The 20,773-nt window shown below is 38.1% G+C and overlaps 1 protein-coding gene across 2 annotated transcripts in view; it reads right to left on the reverse strand.

Annotated features, from left to right (window-relative positions):
- Nucleotides 1-20,773, reverse strand: part of PPP1R9A (protein phosphatase 1 regulatory subunit 9A) — a 147,707-nt gene that overhangs the window by 22,226 nt on the left and 104,708 nt on the right. For both annotated transcript variants that reach the window (XM_075143722.1, XM_075143721.1), the window contains exons 7-11: nucleotides 13,769-13,924; nucleotides 8,292-8,345; nucleotides 5,677-5,906; nucleotides 4,156-4,252; nucleotides 3,869-4,040 (exon numbers count right to left, since the gene is read on the reverse strand). In XM_075143722.1, the coding sequence (XP_074999823.1) occupies nucleotides 3,869-4,040; nucleotides 4,156-4,252; nucleotides 5,677-5,906; nucleotides 8,292-8,345; nucleotides 13,769-13,924 (709 nt within the window). The remainder of the gene's footprint in view (nucleotides 1-3,868; nucleotides 4,041-4,155; nucleotides 4,253-5,676; nucleotides 5,907-8,291; nucleotides 8,346-13,768; nucleotides 13,925-20,773) is intronic.

The raw sequence follows: 20,773 nt of genomic DNA on the forward strand, positions 1-20,773 counted from the left end.
TCACTGCTGAAATTATACAAACTATTGACATAGCACTACAAACACTTACTCACTAAATGGTCATATGGGCCTTTTTTAAGCAAAATACCACCCAGGCCTGGAGCCTAGTGCTCCCTCCACCCCAGAGCTGGGCTGCTCACACTCAGCGCGCTCTGTTGCGCTGCAGGTACCTAACCGCGGTTCAGCCTGCTGCGAAGAGCGAGCTCACACAGCGTCAGCAGGGGCTCCTTCCTCGTCAGAGGCTGCATTTAAGGTGGGGTCTCGCCCTCAGGCCATACATCCTGTGGATCCGGGCCTGAGCCGCAGCCCATGGACAGACCTCCTGGCTTGCCCTCGGACCTGCCACACCACCAGGAAGTTGCCCGGGCTCCCAGCTGACCCCCGTTTCCATCACTGGACCTGCCCTGCTCACCACACATGGGTGCAGCAGGACTGGGCTGCTGTCGGGTGGTCTCTGCCCTGGCCACACGTGCTGTCACTCTCAGTCCAAGCCCCCTCTTCCACAGAGAGCTGCCGGCCCTCGCTGCTCCTCAGCACAAACACGCACCCCACGTGTTTGTCTAGGAATCTCCCAACCCACTGAGGAGCCTGATACATCTTTCACATAGAAGTCTTAACAGGTTTTGTTTTGCTCTCAGAGACGTGTAATTAGACTTTCTTTCAGCAGGCGTTGAACCACTTGACTCCAGTGGGCTTCCATCTGCATTATTTCAGTGCCACTGTGGAGCAGGAAAGAGTTCGCCTGTCCTCCCACTGTTTCCCATCATACAGGCTGATAGATTTCAAAATCTCCTTCTGTGAACCGATGCATCCCTGGGTATCCCAAGGCACCCAGAAAGTATAGCCATCAAAGCGGCTTGAACGGGCATTTGCACAGAGATGAGCAAATACTGTTAACGTCGGCATCAGCACTGAACTGTTCAGATTTCAAACCACTGACTCCTTCCAGTAAATAGTTTGATTCTCTACTGCAGACATGGCTCATGACCACTAAACCAGAAAGCTACAATGCACTTCATCTATTTTTCTGGACTCTCACAATAAGTCATAGATTTGTAAAAGAAACACAATCCTCAGGCTTCTAGTATTCCCCAGCAAAGCAAAGGAAGAACGCTGGGGGCCATACTGGTTTTGATTTTCTCTTTCTAACTTCCACTGCTGTTACTGGCAGCCCCTCAAACTCAGTATGAGGTTATGTTACAGCCTGAGGAGTCGTACAGTCTGGCATGACGCTAAACGCAGCCGGAGCACCTGCAGCAGCAGTGACAGCTATGCTCGTATGTACGCGACCATCAAGTCGCATCCATCAGTTCTTCCCAAATCTATTGCCATGCAAGAATGTAATAAACACCTCAGATCACATTGAAGCAAAAAACATACTTAGCATCATTTTAATTAAAATATATATTTTTACATAACCTGATTTTTTGAGGGAAGACAGATCTGCAAACTTCAGAATCAAAATTATGGAATGTGGCTGTGTACATGCAGTCCCACCCTAGAAACCTAATGCTGAGGCTTGAGAAGAAGAGTGTGTTATACTTGCCAAATAAAATCCAGAAAAGAGACAGGAGCACTTCCACGAACATCACAGAGACAGTGTGCACAACACACTGCACCCAGAGGAAGTCTGCTCACCCTCCAAAGACATCATGGACATCTCCCCTGCCCTTTATAGCTCCTCTGCAAACATCCACAGGGTGATTAGTAAATACACTAATTATTAGTGATTAGTATTACTAGACAATGGCAAGTCTTTTTCTTAAAAGGTTTACACAAGGGTGATATGGAGACACAGGCTCTTTCTCTGCAGAGCAAGTATCACTACATTACTGTCTGAGACAGAATTCAGAGCTTTGATACAGAATTTACTGGCAAAGGTACATGGAAGTCAAAGAGTACTGCAGCATGTTTAGGGCTCCCTTCATTTTAAAAAAGGGCTTTTCTTTTTCTCTTGTTAAAAACACAAATCCAGCCTGGAATCTAAGGTCTAACTATGCTTTTTCTGCTTTCAAAAAATCACTGCTGATTGTCTATTTTTCCTAGCAAATAATTTGTGTTTGTACTCAGGTGGTTAAACTCGGGCATTTAAATTCACAGATCGTCTATTCTAACTCCCACAAGTACTTAACACTGGTAACATTTCTCCAGGGGAATGTTTTTGCAATGAATGCTCTTGGAAAATGAAAATTTTCATGCAAATATAACAATTGAAAAATATAATTTGAAAGTACTGACATGCAGAGTTTTAATGCTTTACAAAGAATTTTCAAATTTTTAGAAAGAATTTTACAAAGAGGGGTTTTTTTTACATGTGGAAATACCTGGATTTCAGCTCTTGAGCCATGGATGTGTGTTGACATTGTTGCAACAGTAAGTGTAAACATGATTTTTGTGAGTCAGGTAAAGAAAAAACACTTTCCTCTCCTGATGCAAATTACTGAAAGGGTTTCTGTTAACAGTACTTAAAAGTATTAAATATTTCGTATCGCTTACTGAGTGTCTATGGCGGAAATACAGACCTTCCTGTCATCCTGAGTGCTTTTCTGAACTTCAGAGATTTCAGTATAATAAACACTTGCCAGAAAGAAACAGTTCTGTGAAGATTTGTGGGAACCAATTCCACAAGGTCTGCAGATCACCCAAATACCGTTTCAGCAGGACTAGCTCTTTTTTTATACACATACTTTGTTAAAAATGTAGTTCACATTGATTTGTTTGTAGAGCAATATTCAGTTTGGGTCCACACATGAAATAACTGCTAAAATATCAATTTTAATAAAACATCTCTGTGCTTGCTAGAAAATAATTTATTTGGTAACATAATGCATTTTTTTTCACCAGATAAATAAATAATATTGTAGTTTATTTAAAATGAAAATATATATAGGAACAGAGTCTGGTGCTCCCTTCTCAGAATCCCAACACCTCTCACACCTGATTTCACAGATGTTACTAAATACACAGTAAGTATTGCTCCTGCGCCAAACAATTTCTTCCAAGGCTGTGGACCTAAAATTGCCTTTAATTCTGTATATACTTCAACAGTGAGAAGCCACTTGCAATTACAGAACTTTAACTAAAGCTGTGGAAGTTATTTGTATATTTTCACTTGCACAGCCTGAAAAATGGGAATTATCTTTTCTATGCAAAACAAGTAAATGCTACAGTCACCATGCTGACAGCATCTATCCAGATCTCAGTGCTGCCACAAATTGTTTTGGCTCTTTGGTAATGTGGATCAAAGTCTTACACGTCTTACGTTGTAAATCAGGCTGTGCTATAGCTGAATAAGTTTTTTAATTAATGTGCTAGTAAAGAATTTGCATTTTATTCACAAAAGGCTCCATCCTGAGAAATGGTGAGTGCCACCTACATGGTTCCTTTTGATTTCTGTACCAAGGTGGGACCAGAACCTGCAGAGATCCATTCAAAATGGTAGATTTAACATTGTTTTTCTCATTCAGGTAACTTTGATCTTGTTTGATCTTTGGTGGTTGCGTAATTAAGGACAGATTTAGGAACAAAGGAGAACACAAAATTTTCCCCTACTTTATTAACATAACAGATGCATCGAATTAAACCTAAATTTTGATGGCATCCCACTAAAATCTTTCAGAAACCAATAATGATTTTTGCTTTATTAGCACTTAGTCACTTCCATTTCTTTAGGAATAGACATTGTACATCTATTCTGGGACTCTACATTGGCATTATTTGGTGTAACCCTGATACAGCTGTCCTTAGATACTGAATTTTGGAAAAATAACAACATCTCTGCATTATTAATTGTTTCTTTTAAATCCTAAATGATAATCATGCTATTTACATATATATTAATAGGAGTTATGGTTTGGTTCAAACAAACCTTGACTTAAGCCATCCAGGCAGGACACTTGCTTAGTATCTAGATTTTCCACTGGATCTCCTCTAGAAACTTCTCCAAAAGATGTCTGCCTTTCAAAAATGTTGTTGTTATTGTTAACCTGGCTCCCGTTTTGCTTCATTAGCCTGAAAACTTCTGCTTCCAAGTCTCGTATCTGAAAGAAATACAACACAGTGTTACCTATAACACATATCTATAAGATAGGGTTTTTTCCCAGAATATCAGACAGAATTGTCAATATTCTTCAAATGTGAGTAAATACTACTCACACGAGCTTGTAAGCCTTGAACCTCTGCGAGGTGTGCTTTCTCCAAATCTTCTATTTTCTTTCGTTCAGCTTCCTGGCGTTTGATGAAGTCAAGTTCTCTTAGGGGAAAAAAGATGTATTTGCTGTCACCAAAGTAATCAGATTCAAACAGAAAATAAAATGTTCTGGTATATCCTAAGCTATGCATCAGAAAAATCTGTCCTTACCAAATATTTTATTACTAACCTAGTAAGAAGTATGAAACTGCAATTAGGACAAAACCCTAAACAATTTCTTAATCTAAGTGAATATGCTAGGTGAAGATATAAAAATGGTAAGAGGAACTTATCTGAAAAAAAGAAAAAAAAACCTCAGTTGTTCTAATTGATAATCAAAACAGTTAAACTAATTTTTTCATAATCTGTATTTACAATGAAAACAACGTTAGCTTAGTTTATGTTGTGTTTTGTTGTAGGAAATGGAGCAAAATCTCTGTTTTATTAGAGTATGACTGCACTCTTTCACAGAAAGGACATCCGTAAGTTTCCAGGTACAAATCTAATTTTCTAGTAAGCTATAAGGAAATCTGTTAAGTGATTTTAGGAGTCTGAGGTAGTTAAAAACACTGACTAGAGCTTTTACTAATATAAAGCAGAATAACAACAGAAAGGCTATCCAAGCTCATTCTAGCTATTTTCCCTATTTCTTTTTATTTTGAAAATCTAAGACGTTTGTGATAGAAAGCACACAAGATGCCAGCTAGTTCTGGAACAGTCACGAAATTCCAAGATGGGTAATGACATTTTGACTATGTAAACCCCTTTTTAATGGGACAGGATATTCAATTCTGCACTCCCAGTTGCCTCTTGACATTGCTGCATGTTTTTGAGTTTTCTTCTTTAAATGAGTATATTTCAGCAGAAAATGAAAAAGTTGCTGCAAAAAAAAGAAAACTGGGGGAATGGAAGCTGTTCTAGAAATGTAAGATGTTATTATTCTTGCTAGCCATCAGGGAGAGGGGACCACATGAAACAGAGGGGGCCAGGTAATCATCAGTTAGCTCAACTCAGCTCAAACATTCTTGGCATCTACGAGAAGAAGAAAAATAAAATGTAAAATGTAACAAAACAATTTTCTTTTTGATGTTACATTAGTACACAGTAGGAGTGAATCCAGCTGACACAATACCAATATAAATTGCTGCAAACCTTGCTAATTAAATACTTTACTATGATTTCTCTTGGTTGTTTGCAATCACATTGAGTTACCTAGTTACTCTGAAACATTCCAACCTGGAATACTATAGACTAAGTCTTTACTTAGTTATAGTATTATTTTTCAACAATACTAAACTCATACTTGAATACTAGCAAAAAATAACATTTTTCCATAATAAAGAGCCCGTGTTTTTCATGAAAAAAAATTGAAAAATAGTGTTTACCTTACAGGTGTTTAATAGTGGGTTTCATATTTCAAAATATATCACATATATGTTTCCTATCTGGCCACTAAGTCATTTGCTGAGCCTGGCGTAGCTGCTTACTTTTGCTGAAAATCCTTGATTAATTTCTTTGCCTTGTTATATTTCTTCTCCAGAGCCTGATACTGGCTTTGCGTCTCCTTGAGGTGCTCATTCACCGTGTGACACAGGGTTTGTGCCTCAATCCAATAACTCTCTAATTTCATCATCCTTTCCTTATTCTCCTCAATGTTCTGCTGGAGTTGGGTCTTCTCCAATTCCCACCTCACCTTCTCATTCTCAGCAGCCTGCAGCTAACAAAAGAGTGGAGATACCAGTCAGTGAAAAGGTGCAAAGTGCAGCCTAATCGTTTAGGATGAATTCAAGCAACATGATTAGTGAAAATCAGTGAATTAATAGCTATAAAAGTAATATGCTAGCAGTGAAAAGAACATTCAAAGACAAAGAACACAGGCTGATATATATATTATTCTTCCTCATAAAACGAAGTAGAACCTTTGCTCTGTGCAGCCAGTGCAGCCTTTGTGCTTCTCTGGGATATACCAACATGCTTTAAAAATGTCAATAGTGGAGTATTCAGGCAAACTGCAGTCAGCATTGGGGATGCATTTTGCTCTATGCATCTGGTTCAGGTGTTAGAAAGCATTCATATACTCTCATAAAATGAGAAATTTCTTATTTTGGGGGGAATCTGATTTCCAGGTTCTATATTTGATTTAAGAACAACTTAGAAAACAACAGGAAAAAAAACAATTGCATCTAATCTAACTATCTGCTTTTTTACCCAAATCAGAAAATCTATTGAATTCTTACAATGTCTGTTTTCATGTCATAATCTTGCTTAATCTAGAAAGCCAAACAAAAGCCATTGGAGCATAATTCAAAATTTAACATCAGGTCATAACCTAGAATCTTTTTTCAATTAAGCAAGCACAGAGTTTTGCAATCAATACTGAAACTATGCCAGAACTATTACGAGGACAAAGAGAACCTGTTATAAATATATTACACTTATTTTCTTTAATCTTGCTTACCGAGTTGTAAGGAGCCAATATGAAAAGAAAAATATGCCCTTGCTGTTGAAGACTTCAGGTGCTAATTCTGCCAAACACATCAGCACTGCTTAACTCTATGACCAGTGCAGTTCCACTGCGAGTTCCACTATTTGGCACTAATGAAGTCCAATGACTTTTTCCAAGTGACCTTAGAGAAGTCCAAATTTTACTGCTGAGTTTATAATAAACCTTAGCTCCTTTGCTAGTTTTTTTGTTAGATTTTTTTGTGTTAGGCTTCTCGCTTCCCAGCTGAAGCTAGTTGCAGGTTTGAATGTTTGGTGCTGGATAAGGGTAGGGTTGCTCAGCAGCTTTCATATTTTAGCTCCCAGAATTCACGGAAAACAAAAAATGCCTTAATATCCTTGTTTACTTATAAAGACTGTTCAATTTGCTCTAGGCAGTTCTGCTAGCATCAAGGATGATGCACACAAAAAGAAAATAACTTGTTTGCAGTTTTATTAGTAATATACCTAAACTAGCCACATTTTCTTTAGCTTTATTCAAAACACTAGGTAAAGAAGTCCAACACAAAAAGGTACATTAACCCCAATCTTGCAAAAGGATTTGCACAGATGAATGTTTACACCCACGCATCATTGCCGTGAAGTCAATGGGGCTCAGCACAATCCCAAGGGATTGACCGTGCTGCTCCGATTGCTAGACTGGAACTGGAAAGCAGAGGAAGAGAAGATTTCTGACTGTCTGAACTGAAACAGTACAACAGAAATTGTTCTTACAGAATATAGTTGCACTCTGAATTTGTTTTTAACAATAATTTATGCAGACTTGATAAACACTATGGAAAATAAACGGTGAGTGCAAATAGTTGCTAGAAAGAAGTAATAATCTGAAATCTTTTTTAGTACAATTTTCTCTTTGTCTTCTTTTTATTTCCTTCATAATGTATTAAAACTCAAAGAGAAGGATGTCATTATAAAACCTAGTATTACTCAACAACTGAATTATCAGTTGACTTCCCATAAAGGTTATCCTAGTACAAAAAATACAATTTCTTTTTATTGCTATAGCAAATTCAGTCTAACAAATAGCAACCGATTGTGAGATAATGTTTTCTGTCAAACTGGTAAGCTTTTTCCTTTCTAGAGTATCTTTTAAAAAGAATTGCAACAATATGAAACAGCTTTTTTTCTTCTGTATATAAAAAAGTAATTTTTATTAAACACTTTAAATAAATGAGTTCTTTTACAAAAAACGTCAAAAAAGGAACTAACATAAACAGGATACTTTAACATCACTGGTAAATAAAAACCCTACTAACTTAGACTTGAATATTCAATCCCAATATAATTTAGAAACCTGAGAAAAAGCATTAGAATTGTAAAACTAGAACTCTGCCACTTAGTCATTATGATACCCCTTAAAATGTTTAATTGAAGCTACACAAGTTAGCAATTTCTCTTAATAGCAGCACTTAAGGTTTTACTTGAAACTTGGAATACAGAATATACACCAAGAGAAGATTTAGCTGAGCCACTGTGCTTCTTAATCAGCCTTTGATAAGGATGTTGACTTCTCCACCCACATAAAGATACATGTCTTCAGATCTGATTTTGCATGAGAGAGGAAAAAAACAGTGTCTATTAACCGTATATTGATTCTTACCTTCGTCTTCAGCTTCTGAATTTCAGCTTCTGTAACTGCATGTTTGATTTGCAACTAAAATTGAAAATATAAAATAAACAAGTGAAGTCAGAGAGAGTACTCCAGTATTTTTAAAGCCTGTGCTGCAAATTGAATACCTTATTACATAGCAGAAGGCCTTGAAGAGTGCTGCAGTGCAGTAGATTGTAAATTAAAATGTCTAGGTTGCAAAATGACTCAGTCTGTGCAACCTAATTAAAGATAGGATGCCGTCTAACCACTCATAATTCCAAATCAGAACATCCAATCTGTTTAGCAAAACCAAATGTCTTATGCTTAAAAAAAAAAGATGTTATCCTGCTGGGCTTTGCTCTCCTCTGACGTGAATGTGAAATACATCCCAGTGCTGTCAGAAAGTCCCACTGCATTGATTAAAGCAGGCACGTTACAAAAAAGGAAATATGAAAATAAGTGATTTAACAACTCAAGAAGTCAGGAAAACCTTGAGGGAAGATTCCACACATTTTTTTTCATGCAAGAAAAAAGGTAAACTGATGCTATCCTCCACCATTAGCTGGAGTTATTCTGCTCAAGCTAGCTAATCTCAAGTGAGAGCAGTTACACGGGAAACTGTAAAAAACAGGAAACGGCATTCAAGCACACAAAATGATTTCAAGTAGATTAACAGCCCAGGCAGCGTGCTAAAGGTTGTACTTACATTACCAAGCAGCGTGCCACAGTAACAGTGGATCTGTACAATGAAAGGGTTGGTGCGGAGGACCTGGCATCCACCTGCATCCCCTCCTTTCCGGGGGGATTTCTTTGGGACTAACCTAACATTAGTCTGATCCTGTGGAGTGAATACTCATTAGCTCTTTGAGTGTATTAGGCAATATCCTGAAACATCTTTACTTTCACCCCAAAGGTCTGCTACTCGCAGGCTCCAAGAACACTCTGAAGTACGAATCGCACCACAGCTTCAACAGCATAACCCTAATCCAAATGGAAATGATCATGCACATACACCCAATACTGGTCTGCAGCCAAATCCCTCCTTCTTTATTATTTAAAGCAGCACGGACAAACGTCCGACAGGCCCCAGAATCTTAAATATAAAGCACTGTTTAATCTGAATCAGTGACTTGTGTGTGTTGGGTTGAGGGCAAGCGCAAAACCTGAATTACAGCCTGAGCTGGCACTGCAGCGGAGACAAAGCCTTCGTCCATTATTTATGAATACCAGGAATAGTTACGGAAAAGCATGTTTTACATGGGGGTTATTTCTCTTACAAGACAAACGGGAGCCTTTGGGAATAGTTTATGTTGAGCTAATGGAGTACGTGAGGGAGTTGTACTGAACCAGAAATTATCATCTCTGGTGAAGTAATGGCTACATTTTTGAAGACCGGGCTGCTAGTAAAAAAATGTACAAATAATTGAAAAGAGAAGTTCTTCTGGAGGAGAAGGAGTAATTTTCAAAATAACAAGAGCCATTACAAAGCTGATCGGTACAAGTACATTCCAGAAAGGCCAAGCTACTTTTGAAATTCCCTTTTCATGGAGCCTCTTGAATGCACTTCTTGTGACATAGGAAATGCACGCTTTCAGATGCAGTTTGGTTTGCAAATCAGCCTTAACTGATCTAGTGAATAATCCTAGTCCTTTCTGGTAGAGAATTACTGAATTTATGCTGGAAAGAATAAAGGAGGCACTGATGCAACCAGTTCCACCTGAGGAACAGTTTAGGAATCTTCTTTCCACTGTTCATTTCTTGGTCACTGTCTCCACAGCAGACTGTAAGCACTCCTCGTCCCCAGGATCATCTGTTACTTACACTCACTTCTTGACTTTGCACTGAAAAGTGTAATGAATCTTCAAGTGCTCAGTGAAAACAGATGTAAGATTTCATTTCAAATGAAACCAGTCGCTGACTACAACGGCTTGCAGAAACATGTAAAATGTGGAGGCACACCAGGCACACTAGCAGGTGGAACAAGCACGGGGCCAGACCGAACCTGCCCCGAGCACGCAGCTAACCCGCGGATCACACAGGGTTCCTGACGAAGTGCCACATGAGAGCAGGGCTACTGGTCCAGGACGGAGAGATGCCAGTGCAGCTGGGAACAGGGCACTCAGCAGCCCTGGAGCTGGTGTCAATGGCAAGAAGTGGCCAGTGGTGCTACTCCACTCAGTAGACCAGGAAGCCGAGAAGGATATATACCTTTCTGTAGTTATACATAATAGAGGAAACTAAGGAGATACTTTAATTAGCATTTGCAAGAGGTTACTTGCAATTTTTGAGCTCACTCAATCCTCAATTGCTCTGCAATTTTCAGAGATTGAGAACTGTTTTTTCTCATCATTCCATTTCTGTTAGTAGTGAAAAATTATGAAAGAACCATCTCAAAATGTTATGGTGTTTATAAAGTGCCCAGGCCCTTGCTTAGTTCTGCTACCTCATTGTTTTGGAGTGAGATAAAATCAGCGGAAGGATGGATGAGCTAGACTTTGCCCTTTGTAGAGTTCATAATGCAATCAAAAAGCCAAGACTCAAAGCCTTTGGCTACCTGCTTACAGTCCATTCCCATCTCTTCTAAAACTCCACAAACCCATAAGCAGCACTTACACAGCTTATTATTACATACAAATAAACTCCAAATTGTTGCATAAATGACAATCTGCTCAGGTACAGATGGTTTTAACAGTTATTTTTATACTCTCTATTATTAAGTTAAAAAAATGAATACTGAGCACCCAGTCAGATCATTGAATTAGTACATGGTACAGCAGATCCCATCGAGGCAGAAGAAAAAAGACACTTTCCTGCCGAACAGACAAATGTGTAGCTGGACATCTACTTTTTTCTTTTTTTTTAAAGAATTAATTATGCTTGCAGAATAGATGAGAAATACTAACACATTTATAGGTTAGACTGAACAACAGGCACGGTCAACTGTTCGGCAAGCAAATCTGGACTCCGTAGTTAAAAATTTTTAAGCAAGTTTACTAATAGGGGAGCAGAAATACCTTATTCCATGTCCCAGTTAATGCCAGACAAATTCTTGGCAGATACTATTTTGTATTTTTATGTTTTCTAAGACAATATAAAACTGTGAAGGCTTCATTTTAACAAAGACATTTTGAATAATTTTTCGCTCATTTCCTTTGCAAAGATGTCTTGAAAAGCTAGCAAATGTTAAAATATCCAGAGCACACTGGGAAAGAAAGTACCCAATGGAATCTAATAATCTCGTAAAAATGACAATTTTTATATAATCATTACATATTTTTGCATATAATAATAATAATCCATTTTTCATATATTTCATTAAGACATGAAATATAATACCCAATTCTTACATTAGATGTCCCTTCTCCCTACAGATCTTGTCTCTCTTCAATCATCACAGCTAAAATAAAGCTGCTAGCTCTTTCTCTCAAAGCAGTTAAGGAAAATCAGTCCCATTTTTCCTGTTTTACAGCCAGGAAAACAAGACTTGGAGAAGTACCGTGATTCACCCAGGAATGCCCATCTCTCTTCTGACTTTCATTCCAAAAGCAAGGCATTTCAAATAAGAGTGCTCTCAAAGTATGCGAGCACATTTTTCATTGCAAAGACTGAATTCAACTAATTAGGTCAAACTATTATGCTTAAAGATTATGTCCAACCCACTTGTTTAATACTTTCATTAATCTCTGGAGTAAGAACAAGAAAGAACAGTTATTCTTTAAATACAATTCCAGAAAACACTGTGTGGGCTTGTGCAGCATGATCATGAACAAGTCCTCTAGTGTTGAAAGAATTCAGGGCAAATACCAAGAAAAATAGATGTACTCACTCTGTAGCAGCCAACAAAATGCTGTGTACTGTTAAATACAATCAGTGAAACAAAAGTGGCATGCTTGTAACAGCAGTAACTGCGTGAGTTAGTGAAAAAGAGTCCACTCTTATGCAGGAGCGTTTAATGTTTTCTTCTCAGGCTCTCATCTGCACTTAAACTGGAAGATCCCAAAGTCCCTTCATCTGATCTCCACTACACCAGTGTTTTGAGGCCATTACATCAGACACGTCTGCAAATAGCTTCAAATCAGTTTGGACATGTATGGCAACAGCCCAAGTTGATGGAAACTGTATTCAAGCATAGTTTTACAGGTAATTTATTCAAAGGTGAGTGTCATGCCCATCACTACATCTGTCGTTTGCATAGCCTTGGTACGCTGGCACAATCAGAACGGTAGCATCTTCCCACCGCTCTGAGAAAATATCACTATGTATGATGCAAAGTATTAGAAAAGGAAGTAAACTGTTCTGCTAATTTGCATAAGAGCCTGGAACTTGAAATATGGAGTGAGAAAATTATTGAAGTAAAGTAAAAAAACTTTCAGGAAACTATGATGAGTAACACTAGGCATCCAAAGGCTGGAAGGGGTACCAGCAGAAAAGGGAAAGACTGGTTGCTCATTGACTGATTACTTTCCATACATTACTCTCGCTAGAGAGTAGTAATAACTTTAGAAGATAAAACACCTGGTTTGAGTGGAGGGAAGGGGAAGGGAAGAGGACAGGGGAAAAAGGATAAAAAGGGAACCTCTGTATTTTAAAACTCCTTTCTGGGCCCAGGTTCTGGTGCTCATATCTCATATGAGGTTCTGGCTACTTTCCCCCCTTCCATCTTCCTGTATTTAAAAAGAAAAACATTCCTTATTGTCATCACTCAGCCCATTAGATAAATCCGATTGTTTCATGTCTTTATTTGCATCAGAATTCAGGAAAGCTCAGAAATAAACCACATCAAAAGCACAGCCTAAAATACAGAAGAAATGTTTCTCAGTACTTTGGTACGTTAAGTTATATGAATTCAATGATCGCAATGAACACCAATGATTCAAGCCCCAGTTAGTACCAGTGGATGCTATACAAACTCTATAACCACAGAGTCTGGTAAAACACCAGCTTGAAATACGCCTGCTTCCCCAATACAGCATCTTTCTAAACACATGGCCAAACATATGACACTGCTGTACATTGATGAGTCGCCGCGTAATGGTATAGGATGAGCTCCACATGTCCCTTTTCACTGAAACTCAGCATTTGCTGTTTGGTTTTCCTGATCAGTGTTGATTGGAGTCTCACCAAAAAAAAAAAAAAAAAAAAAAAAAAGGCAGCAATCTGCTAGTAATTAATTAACTTGCACTTTGTCTTCCTGGTCAAAAAATGCAAAGTGCTGAGGCAGAATAACTTCTGTGCTGAAAACTTAAAATTATAAATTACCCTCCATTAATGCAACAGTCACCTGAAAGCTGCTGCTAAAACAACTCCAAAGAACAGTTCCACTTCTTTTAAGCAGAACTTTTTGAGTCATTCAAAAGTACGAAGTATACAAACAGCTAGAAATCAACTCTAGTTTTCAAGAGAAAAAACAAGCACTGAGCAATGAGATAATTAGAAATCTAATTCCAGTGAGATATTTCAGGAATATTTTCTGATCTATTACTTACCTCTTTGAATTTGTGAGCAAGTTTGCTGGTGTCCACATCACTGGGGGAAAACATGTCATCATTTTCAGGGAGATCGAACACTTCAATAGCCATGTCACCTCCTGGAAGGACAGGTCCCATGTCTTCATCTTCTTCATCTGTAGCATATTCCCCTGTCTTAATTTTATAGCATTTAAGAAATTCCAGTTATCCTCTTATTAGGCAGAGACTGTTCAAAGAGTAATTAAGCTACTGTGCAAACACAGCATACTGCATACAAAAAAGGTTATCTTTTTCTTTAGCTATAATCCCAGTACTTATGAACTCTACCAGACAAAAAACAACTCCACATTAAGAGCAAGGAGAAAACAGTGTCTGAAGCACTAAGAATTTAGTGCTTAAGCATTACTGGCTCTATATTTCAATGGTTTTCATCCTTTTCCAAGTGAGGCCTCTTTTCCATAGGAAGACCTCTCCAAATTTATCTCAGATTTAACAAGGAATCTTTTCCAAACAGAATTAAAAGCAGAATAGGACCGACAGGATCTTGATTAGTCTTTTGTAAGCCATCTGGAGGAAGTAATTCTCCAGTGATATTCCATGTTGAATATGAAAATCCAGTGGTTTGTTCTTTGTAACAGATTAACGATAGAAAAGTCACACCCACACAGAAAGACAAGAGCAGGAAAAAGAAACCGAGTGTCAGAGACAAGTTCAGAGACTGAAGTCAGTTACTGAATTTTCACTCTGAAAAATAAGCTGCTTCTAGCTAGTTTTAAACAGAAAATGTGGGTGTTTCTTGGGCTGGTAAACCATGAGATGTGAACAATTTGCTGACAAAACAGAATTTTAAGAAATCATAAGCTACAATCAGTATCTCAAGATTAAACAAAATAAAACAGTAATATTGAAAAGAAAAAGCTTGCAATATTAAACTCCAAGTTGCCTAAACAATCTTTTGCGCATACACCTGTGCTCATCTCTCCTCATGCCTAAGGTGGCTGGGTACCACGTGGCTTCAGCAGGGCTCCCTCTGGAAGCCGGAGTACATCGCGTACAGATCACGAATAGTCTGCTGGCTATGTAAATAACTATGCAAACATAACTATAAAGCAAACATTTCCCTCAGGGCCACATCTGGATTTATAAAGCTTGGGACTCAATAAATACATGGAAAAGGAAGGGTGGAGGAAGGGGTGCAGTCCTTCTCATGTTTATACATAATAACACCAAAATTTTGACAGAACTACTCAGTTCCTGAGATGAAGGCACATAACGTTATCATCAGAAGTATATTACCAGTAGTGCTAGGATTATCTATTAGTGTCATTTTTGTCAAAAGAACTTTTCAAAACAACAGGTAAGAACTCAGATGGCCGAACAACCGTTCAAATCTTAACTTCCTACCTTAATTTAGTTTCCCAGCTGTTTTTTAGGCTTATGTAAATATCTCTCAATTAAAAAGCAGTGCATGGAAGCATGTTAAGTCTAGTTGCACAATTACACACAGACAGAAAAGATATATGTATGTGTCTAACAACAGGGTGATATACTTGCAATAAAACATCACCATTTCTTGGATAAATAGCACGTAGAATCATAGAATGGTTTGGGCTGGAAAGGACCTTTAAAGATCATGAAAAATCTATATTCTCCTTTTTTAAGATCGCTAAAGTTCTAAAAAAATAAAGCAAGCCACAATGAAGCATAGAATGATTTGGTAAAATCTTCTGATGTTAAAAGAACTATCAAAAAGAAGGTAAGTCACCAACATGCTTTAAACGTCCATATTTTAAACGTCACTGTTAATGCGAGCCACTTCTTAGGAGAGGTATCTGTCTCTATAACGAGTTACATATTCTCCAATGAAATAAACAGTAACCATTTATTTTACATACTTTATATGTACTAAGACTAAGAATCTCAGTAGTCTTCAACAAAAAAAGTTAACAGCTGTTTTTGCTTCATTCTTCCTTATTTAAAACAGAAGCAAAGAACACACAATCCATCTCACTGGAGTTTTCAGGCATGTTAGCATTACAGCTAAACAAAACAACACCTAAAATTAAATTTATCATTCTGTATGTCCAGATCTCACACGCACACACAAAATCTTCTGTTACGCTACACTTACAGTAACTTCCGTTTCTATTTTATTCCCCACAGCTACATGCAGTTACTGTCTAAACAGAAAATTAGGCTGCTAAGCCTCCTGGCTTTTTCCAGGAGCATGTAACACCACCTTCACACATCATCAGGGCAGCGAGAAGCGGAACAACTAACTCTAAAATCCCAGTGAGATTTCAATGAAATGAATTATCGTGGGGACAAAATACTAACACAATCCATGTACTGTCAATTTTGCAGTTATTATCCCTGAAAAATCTGTAAGGTGATATACAACCATCATTTCTACATGAAAAAAACATCTTGGCAGGTCTATCAGCAGTGGCAAGGAAATCTCTGATTTCCTTTGCATTTCCTTCCATGCAAAGAAGAGGCAGAAATAGGATCGTTAACTAGCAAACTCATGCCCAGTTTATATAAAAAACCAGATCTGGCTCAGCTACATGTGCATTTTAAAGGAACATATTAATTTAATGCAAAGTCCTAATTATATTTAGGTTTTCGTAAAAGAATAAAACAGATGAGTTTAGTTAAAACTGATTCCTCCAAAGACTTTAACTAAAAAGAAGTACTTCATACAAAAAGAAAAACGAACACATATGAAGAACTAAGTTATAGTGGGGAAAAATTCAAGAGCAGGCAATATTCTACCGGCCTCAGTAGCTAGAGTGTTTGAAGAGGGACATCAGGCAGCTTAAAATGAACACAAAGGAAAATCTTGCTTCAAATTGTACATAATGAGCGTTGATGGGCACAGTCATTTTAGCTTCAATTAATGCAAAAAGTAGTCATCAAAGTTAAGCACTGTAGTTTGCTCAGGTAAACAAGACAGCAGGATGACATAAACACATTACAGAACACTGAAATAAATGGGACTTTTGATTTCGTCTTCAAAAGAAAGGGATCTGATCTTATAATCACATGAAACACAAATTACAGGTTCAAAAGAACCAACGTGTGCTTTAAGGAAATATATGTCATAAACTACATGAAACATATCTTCCCTGAAAAAATTATCTCTGCTGACTTGTGTTTCACATGAAAGTACTAGAAAGTTGTTCAGACCCTGTGCCAGTAAGCTAGAATGGGAAATTCAGTGTTTTACAAGAAGCAGCAAGGCACAGACAAAAGTTATTTTACTTCAAAATAACAAAGCCTTGTAAAGTAACAGTTGTTATTGTAGCTGCCTGAGGTTCCTTGCAATACATTTTGCCTTCTTAGCTGACAACAATAATAATTTTTTTTTACTCAATAGTCAGTGAAAACTTATAGGCTCTTGAAGGAAAATCTTGGACTCTCCAGTCTGCATTGGTGAGCATCCATGCAAAAGACCTATTTCTCATTTCAGTAGTGCCTAGGGCTTAAGCTTATCCCATCCACAGCAATAGCTTCTGATATTAGCCATTCAATTTTGCTATATGCTATCACAGCTAATAGCATGAAATTATCTTTATAAACATGAACTGCAATTTCCCACTTTAAAAGGGAAAATGTGTTACTCACATTGTTTAACTGCCTTGTAAATTCTTGAAATGGGCCTAACACTCCCAAGCAGAAAGACGGAGCAGCAGCACCAGCCACGATAATGCAGACAGATCTTCCCCAAATCACCATAACAAAGGCTGCATCAAGCTAAATCTTTTGTTTGTGCTGAAACTCTCCCACAATCAGGGAACACCATTTGAAGAACTATAAAAATAACTTAAGCCCACCTCTTCATTTGATTTGTTTTATGGTTTATACTTAATTCTTTCAAAAGAGCAAAGAAAAATATAATGGTATAATATCAATCATCGCTTTTACAGGAGTGCTTCATATTAATGATGTTGGAAAAACCTGTACTCTCTGAAAGATCTTGTTTAACAAATGTATTCTTTGGCTGTTAGACATTCAAACACGTTGCAACATTTTTCTTTTCCTGTGTGTCAAGATTTTCTTCAATGGTTCTAATGTTGCTTTGCTCTGAGAATGTCCTTATAAATGAGAATTAAAAATGAAAAAATATTCAAATGACTATTAGTGATATTAAAATACACTAAAATGTCACTTGCATAAAACTACTTGTCCGTGGCCACAGAGTGAACAGAATTCTGCAGTATGTTATTAATTTCACATCCTGCATCACCATATGCAGCCTTCAGGGGAACAGGTCATCTGCTTTATGTGACTTTTGCCATTCACTGTACAATGTGAAGAAGATAATACCATGTTCAAATCAAAATTCCAAGAAATGGCAGAATTTGACTAAAATGTTACAGAACACTGTATTAACACAGGCAAGTTAAAAGGTTTCAGTCAAGGATACAGATTCAGGTTGTATTTAACACACTAAGAAATACAGAGACAGTGCCTACTTCAAAGCCTTTTGAATTTTGTTTTCTGACAGGATACAACAAATTAAAAGGATGTGGAATTTTAGGAAGCTAGACGAACTGGTGATGAGTAAACTCTGCAGCAGGCTATCTAGAGGCAGCACCTGAAACAACATACTCTCCCAGCTTTATTGTAGCTAGCACAGCCTCATCGGGAAATGCCAATTTTAAGTAGTACTTGAGAAATAACTGATACTACTGGCTCTGCTTGGCTCGTGGGAGCTTAACAACAAATTGTGAGCTGTTGTACATTTATCCTGCTTGTCTTTGCATGGACCCCATCGTGGTCATTCCTTTTCTTTTAGTGTTGGTCAGTTCTGCACAAGGTTCTTGCATTTCCATGCAAAGACTTAAATGAAGGAGCATCTGAAAGCATCCTGCAAGCCTGTGATGACCTGCAGCCCATGAAAACAGCAGATTCTGAAGCGCAGGGATGCAGGCATTTATATAGTAAATGATGTTTCTTTCAGGATTACTTATATAGCCAATGATGTCTCTTTTGGAAACACTAAGTGTATTTGTGTGAATCTTCCCCAACAAATAACTGTCATGTAACATTCCTGCAAGGCAACGGAATGAGAAGTTACAGCAGGCTAACAAGTGTCTCTCTAATTTAGCATCTGACTCAAGTCCAGTGCACACTGGCTGGCAGAAGTCAAAATTGCCTCAGTAATGCTGCTATTTTAAAGAACTCGGATCCTTCTAAAATAGGTGGATGCTGCTTGGGCTATGGTGAAGACTGTCCTAAGTTTCAAAACAGAGGAAATCTAGCCAGCTGGTAGCACAGCAAGATAAAACACCAGGACTTGCACGTGCCTGGCACAGGCTCTGTTCCTGTGATTTGACCAGCTCTACCAAACACAGTCATGTGCCGTGACTCCAGGACTCAAACACAGATCACTGATTTCCTGCTCCGGAAACCTGACCTGGTATTGCTGTCTTTGTGGTAAAGTCTCTGAGGCTCAGAATTTGACAGCCTCAATGGAGGGCTGAATAAAGATCATTTTCTTGTTTGTTTATGCAGCATTGTAGCTGGAGAGCCATGTTACCATATTTTAAGAACTGTATGAAAATGAATAGGACAGTTTGATAGCTCTGAGACGGAGCAACTCCCGTATAATTCTGTGCCACCTCAGCACGAAACGGCTTACACTAGCAATCCAAATATTCCTGAACTTCATGCAGTCAGAATCACTATCACTTTGAGGAAATGGACTCGAAAGGGTAGGGTTTTTTGTACATTTGTGGATATTCATTCAGACAGTGTAAAATGCTCAAAAGATGCCCTGCTTACCAGAGCCAAAGAATGCAGGGCTGTCAGTGGTGTCTGCCACATAGCAACATAAACCCAGCCACATTTGCCCTCACAAAGCAAGGTGAGCTTGAAGTAGTAATGCTCATATTTGACAGTAAATGGAGCAGAAATGCTTGTGACCAAAAATGTCTTCAAACTGTGTCTAATGTGCATTAGGTCACAGCTTCCATTGTGTCAACTGCCTGGGAATGGTGCAAGTTATGTGAGTTTACTTGGACAGCATAGTCAGGTGACAAAAAAAAAAAAAATCAGGATGGCTGCAAGTTCCCAATAAAATCTACTTCTGGTAAGTCTGTTAAGAAAGGGAACATGCCTCATTGTATACTTTAGTAACTACAGCCGTCTATTCTAAGAATAAGGTTTACCACCCTACTCCCAAATATATATATGGCATCAGGTAGGAAATGGGTATGATCTTTAATAATCCCAATGTAGTTTTTGAGAACTGAAGTACTGCATTTGTTCTGAAGCCAAATTCCTTCTTCTTCCAAAAGAGATCTTTGATGATACTCTGGATCTCCCCTGGTAGATGTCTTTTCCTTTCTTCTTCCTCCTTTCCTCACATACTGCACAGAAGTCCCCTTTGCACTGCAAACACTAAAGGCCAAAAAGCACATGTCATGGTCACAGAGGTGGTCATCATCCTCAATGTAGTGCTACGATAAGAAAAGATGCCTTTAACTCTGTTAATTACTTGCCCTATCTTATTTTCTCTCTGTTATCCAAAGGCACTACCAATAGAAAACACTTCATGCATTTAGTATTTTTTATGCTAAAAATTTATGCAGTGAACAGAGCTTAAGAGTTTGTAATCACTGAATTGCAAGGATAGCAAGACACATCACAAAAAGAATCTGATGTGTACTCATCCCTGTCCTCTTTCACTATTGTGCTGAGAAACACCCGCACGGTCATCAGTACGAACGTGTCATGGTCAGCATCAGCACAGCAACAATCCCTACTGAAGGCTGAGGTACACCAGGATTGGTATTGATTTATATAGTTTTAACAACGTTTTCTTTATTGCCAGATCTTGAGTTATGACATCTGTGTGGTATATGAAGGTAAGCAACACAAACCTTTGAGATTTTTTGCAGGTGGATGTGTCCTCTAGGTAAAAGCTGTAATGCATCAATTACTCACATAGGTCTGCCTTCAGCCGCACATCCCTCTATGTGCGAGTACACAGCGAGAAGGATTTGAACATCAGGC

This window comes from Calonectris borealis, chromosome 2 (assembly GCF_964195595.1).
Source record: "Calonectris borealis chromosome 2, bCalBor7.hap1.2, whole genome shotgun sequence".
Taxonomy (NCBI): domain Eukaryota; kingdom Metazoa; phylum Chordata; class Aves; order Procellariiformes; family Procellariidae; genus Calonectris; species Calonectris borealis.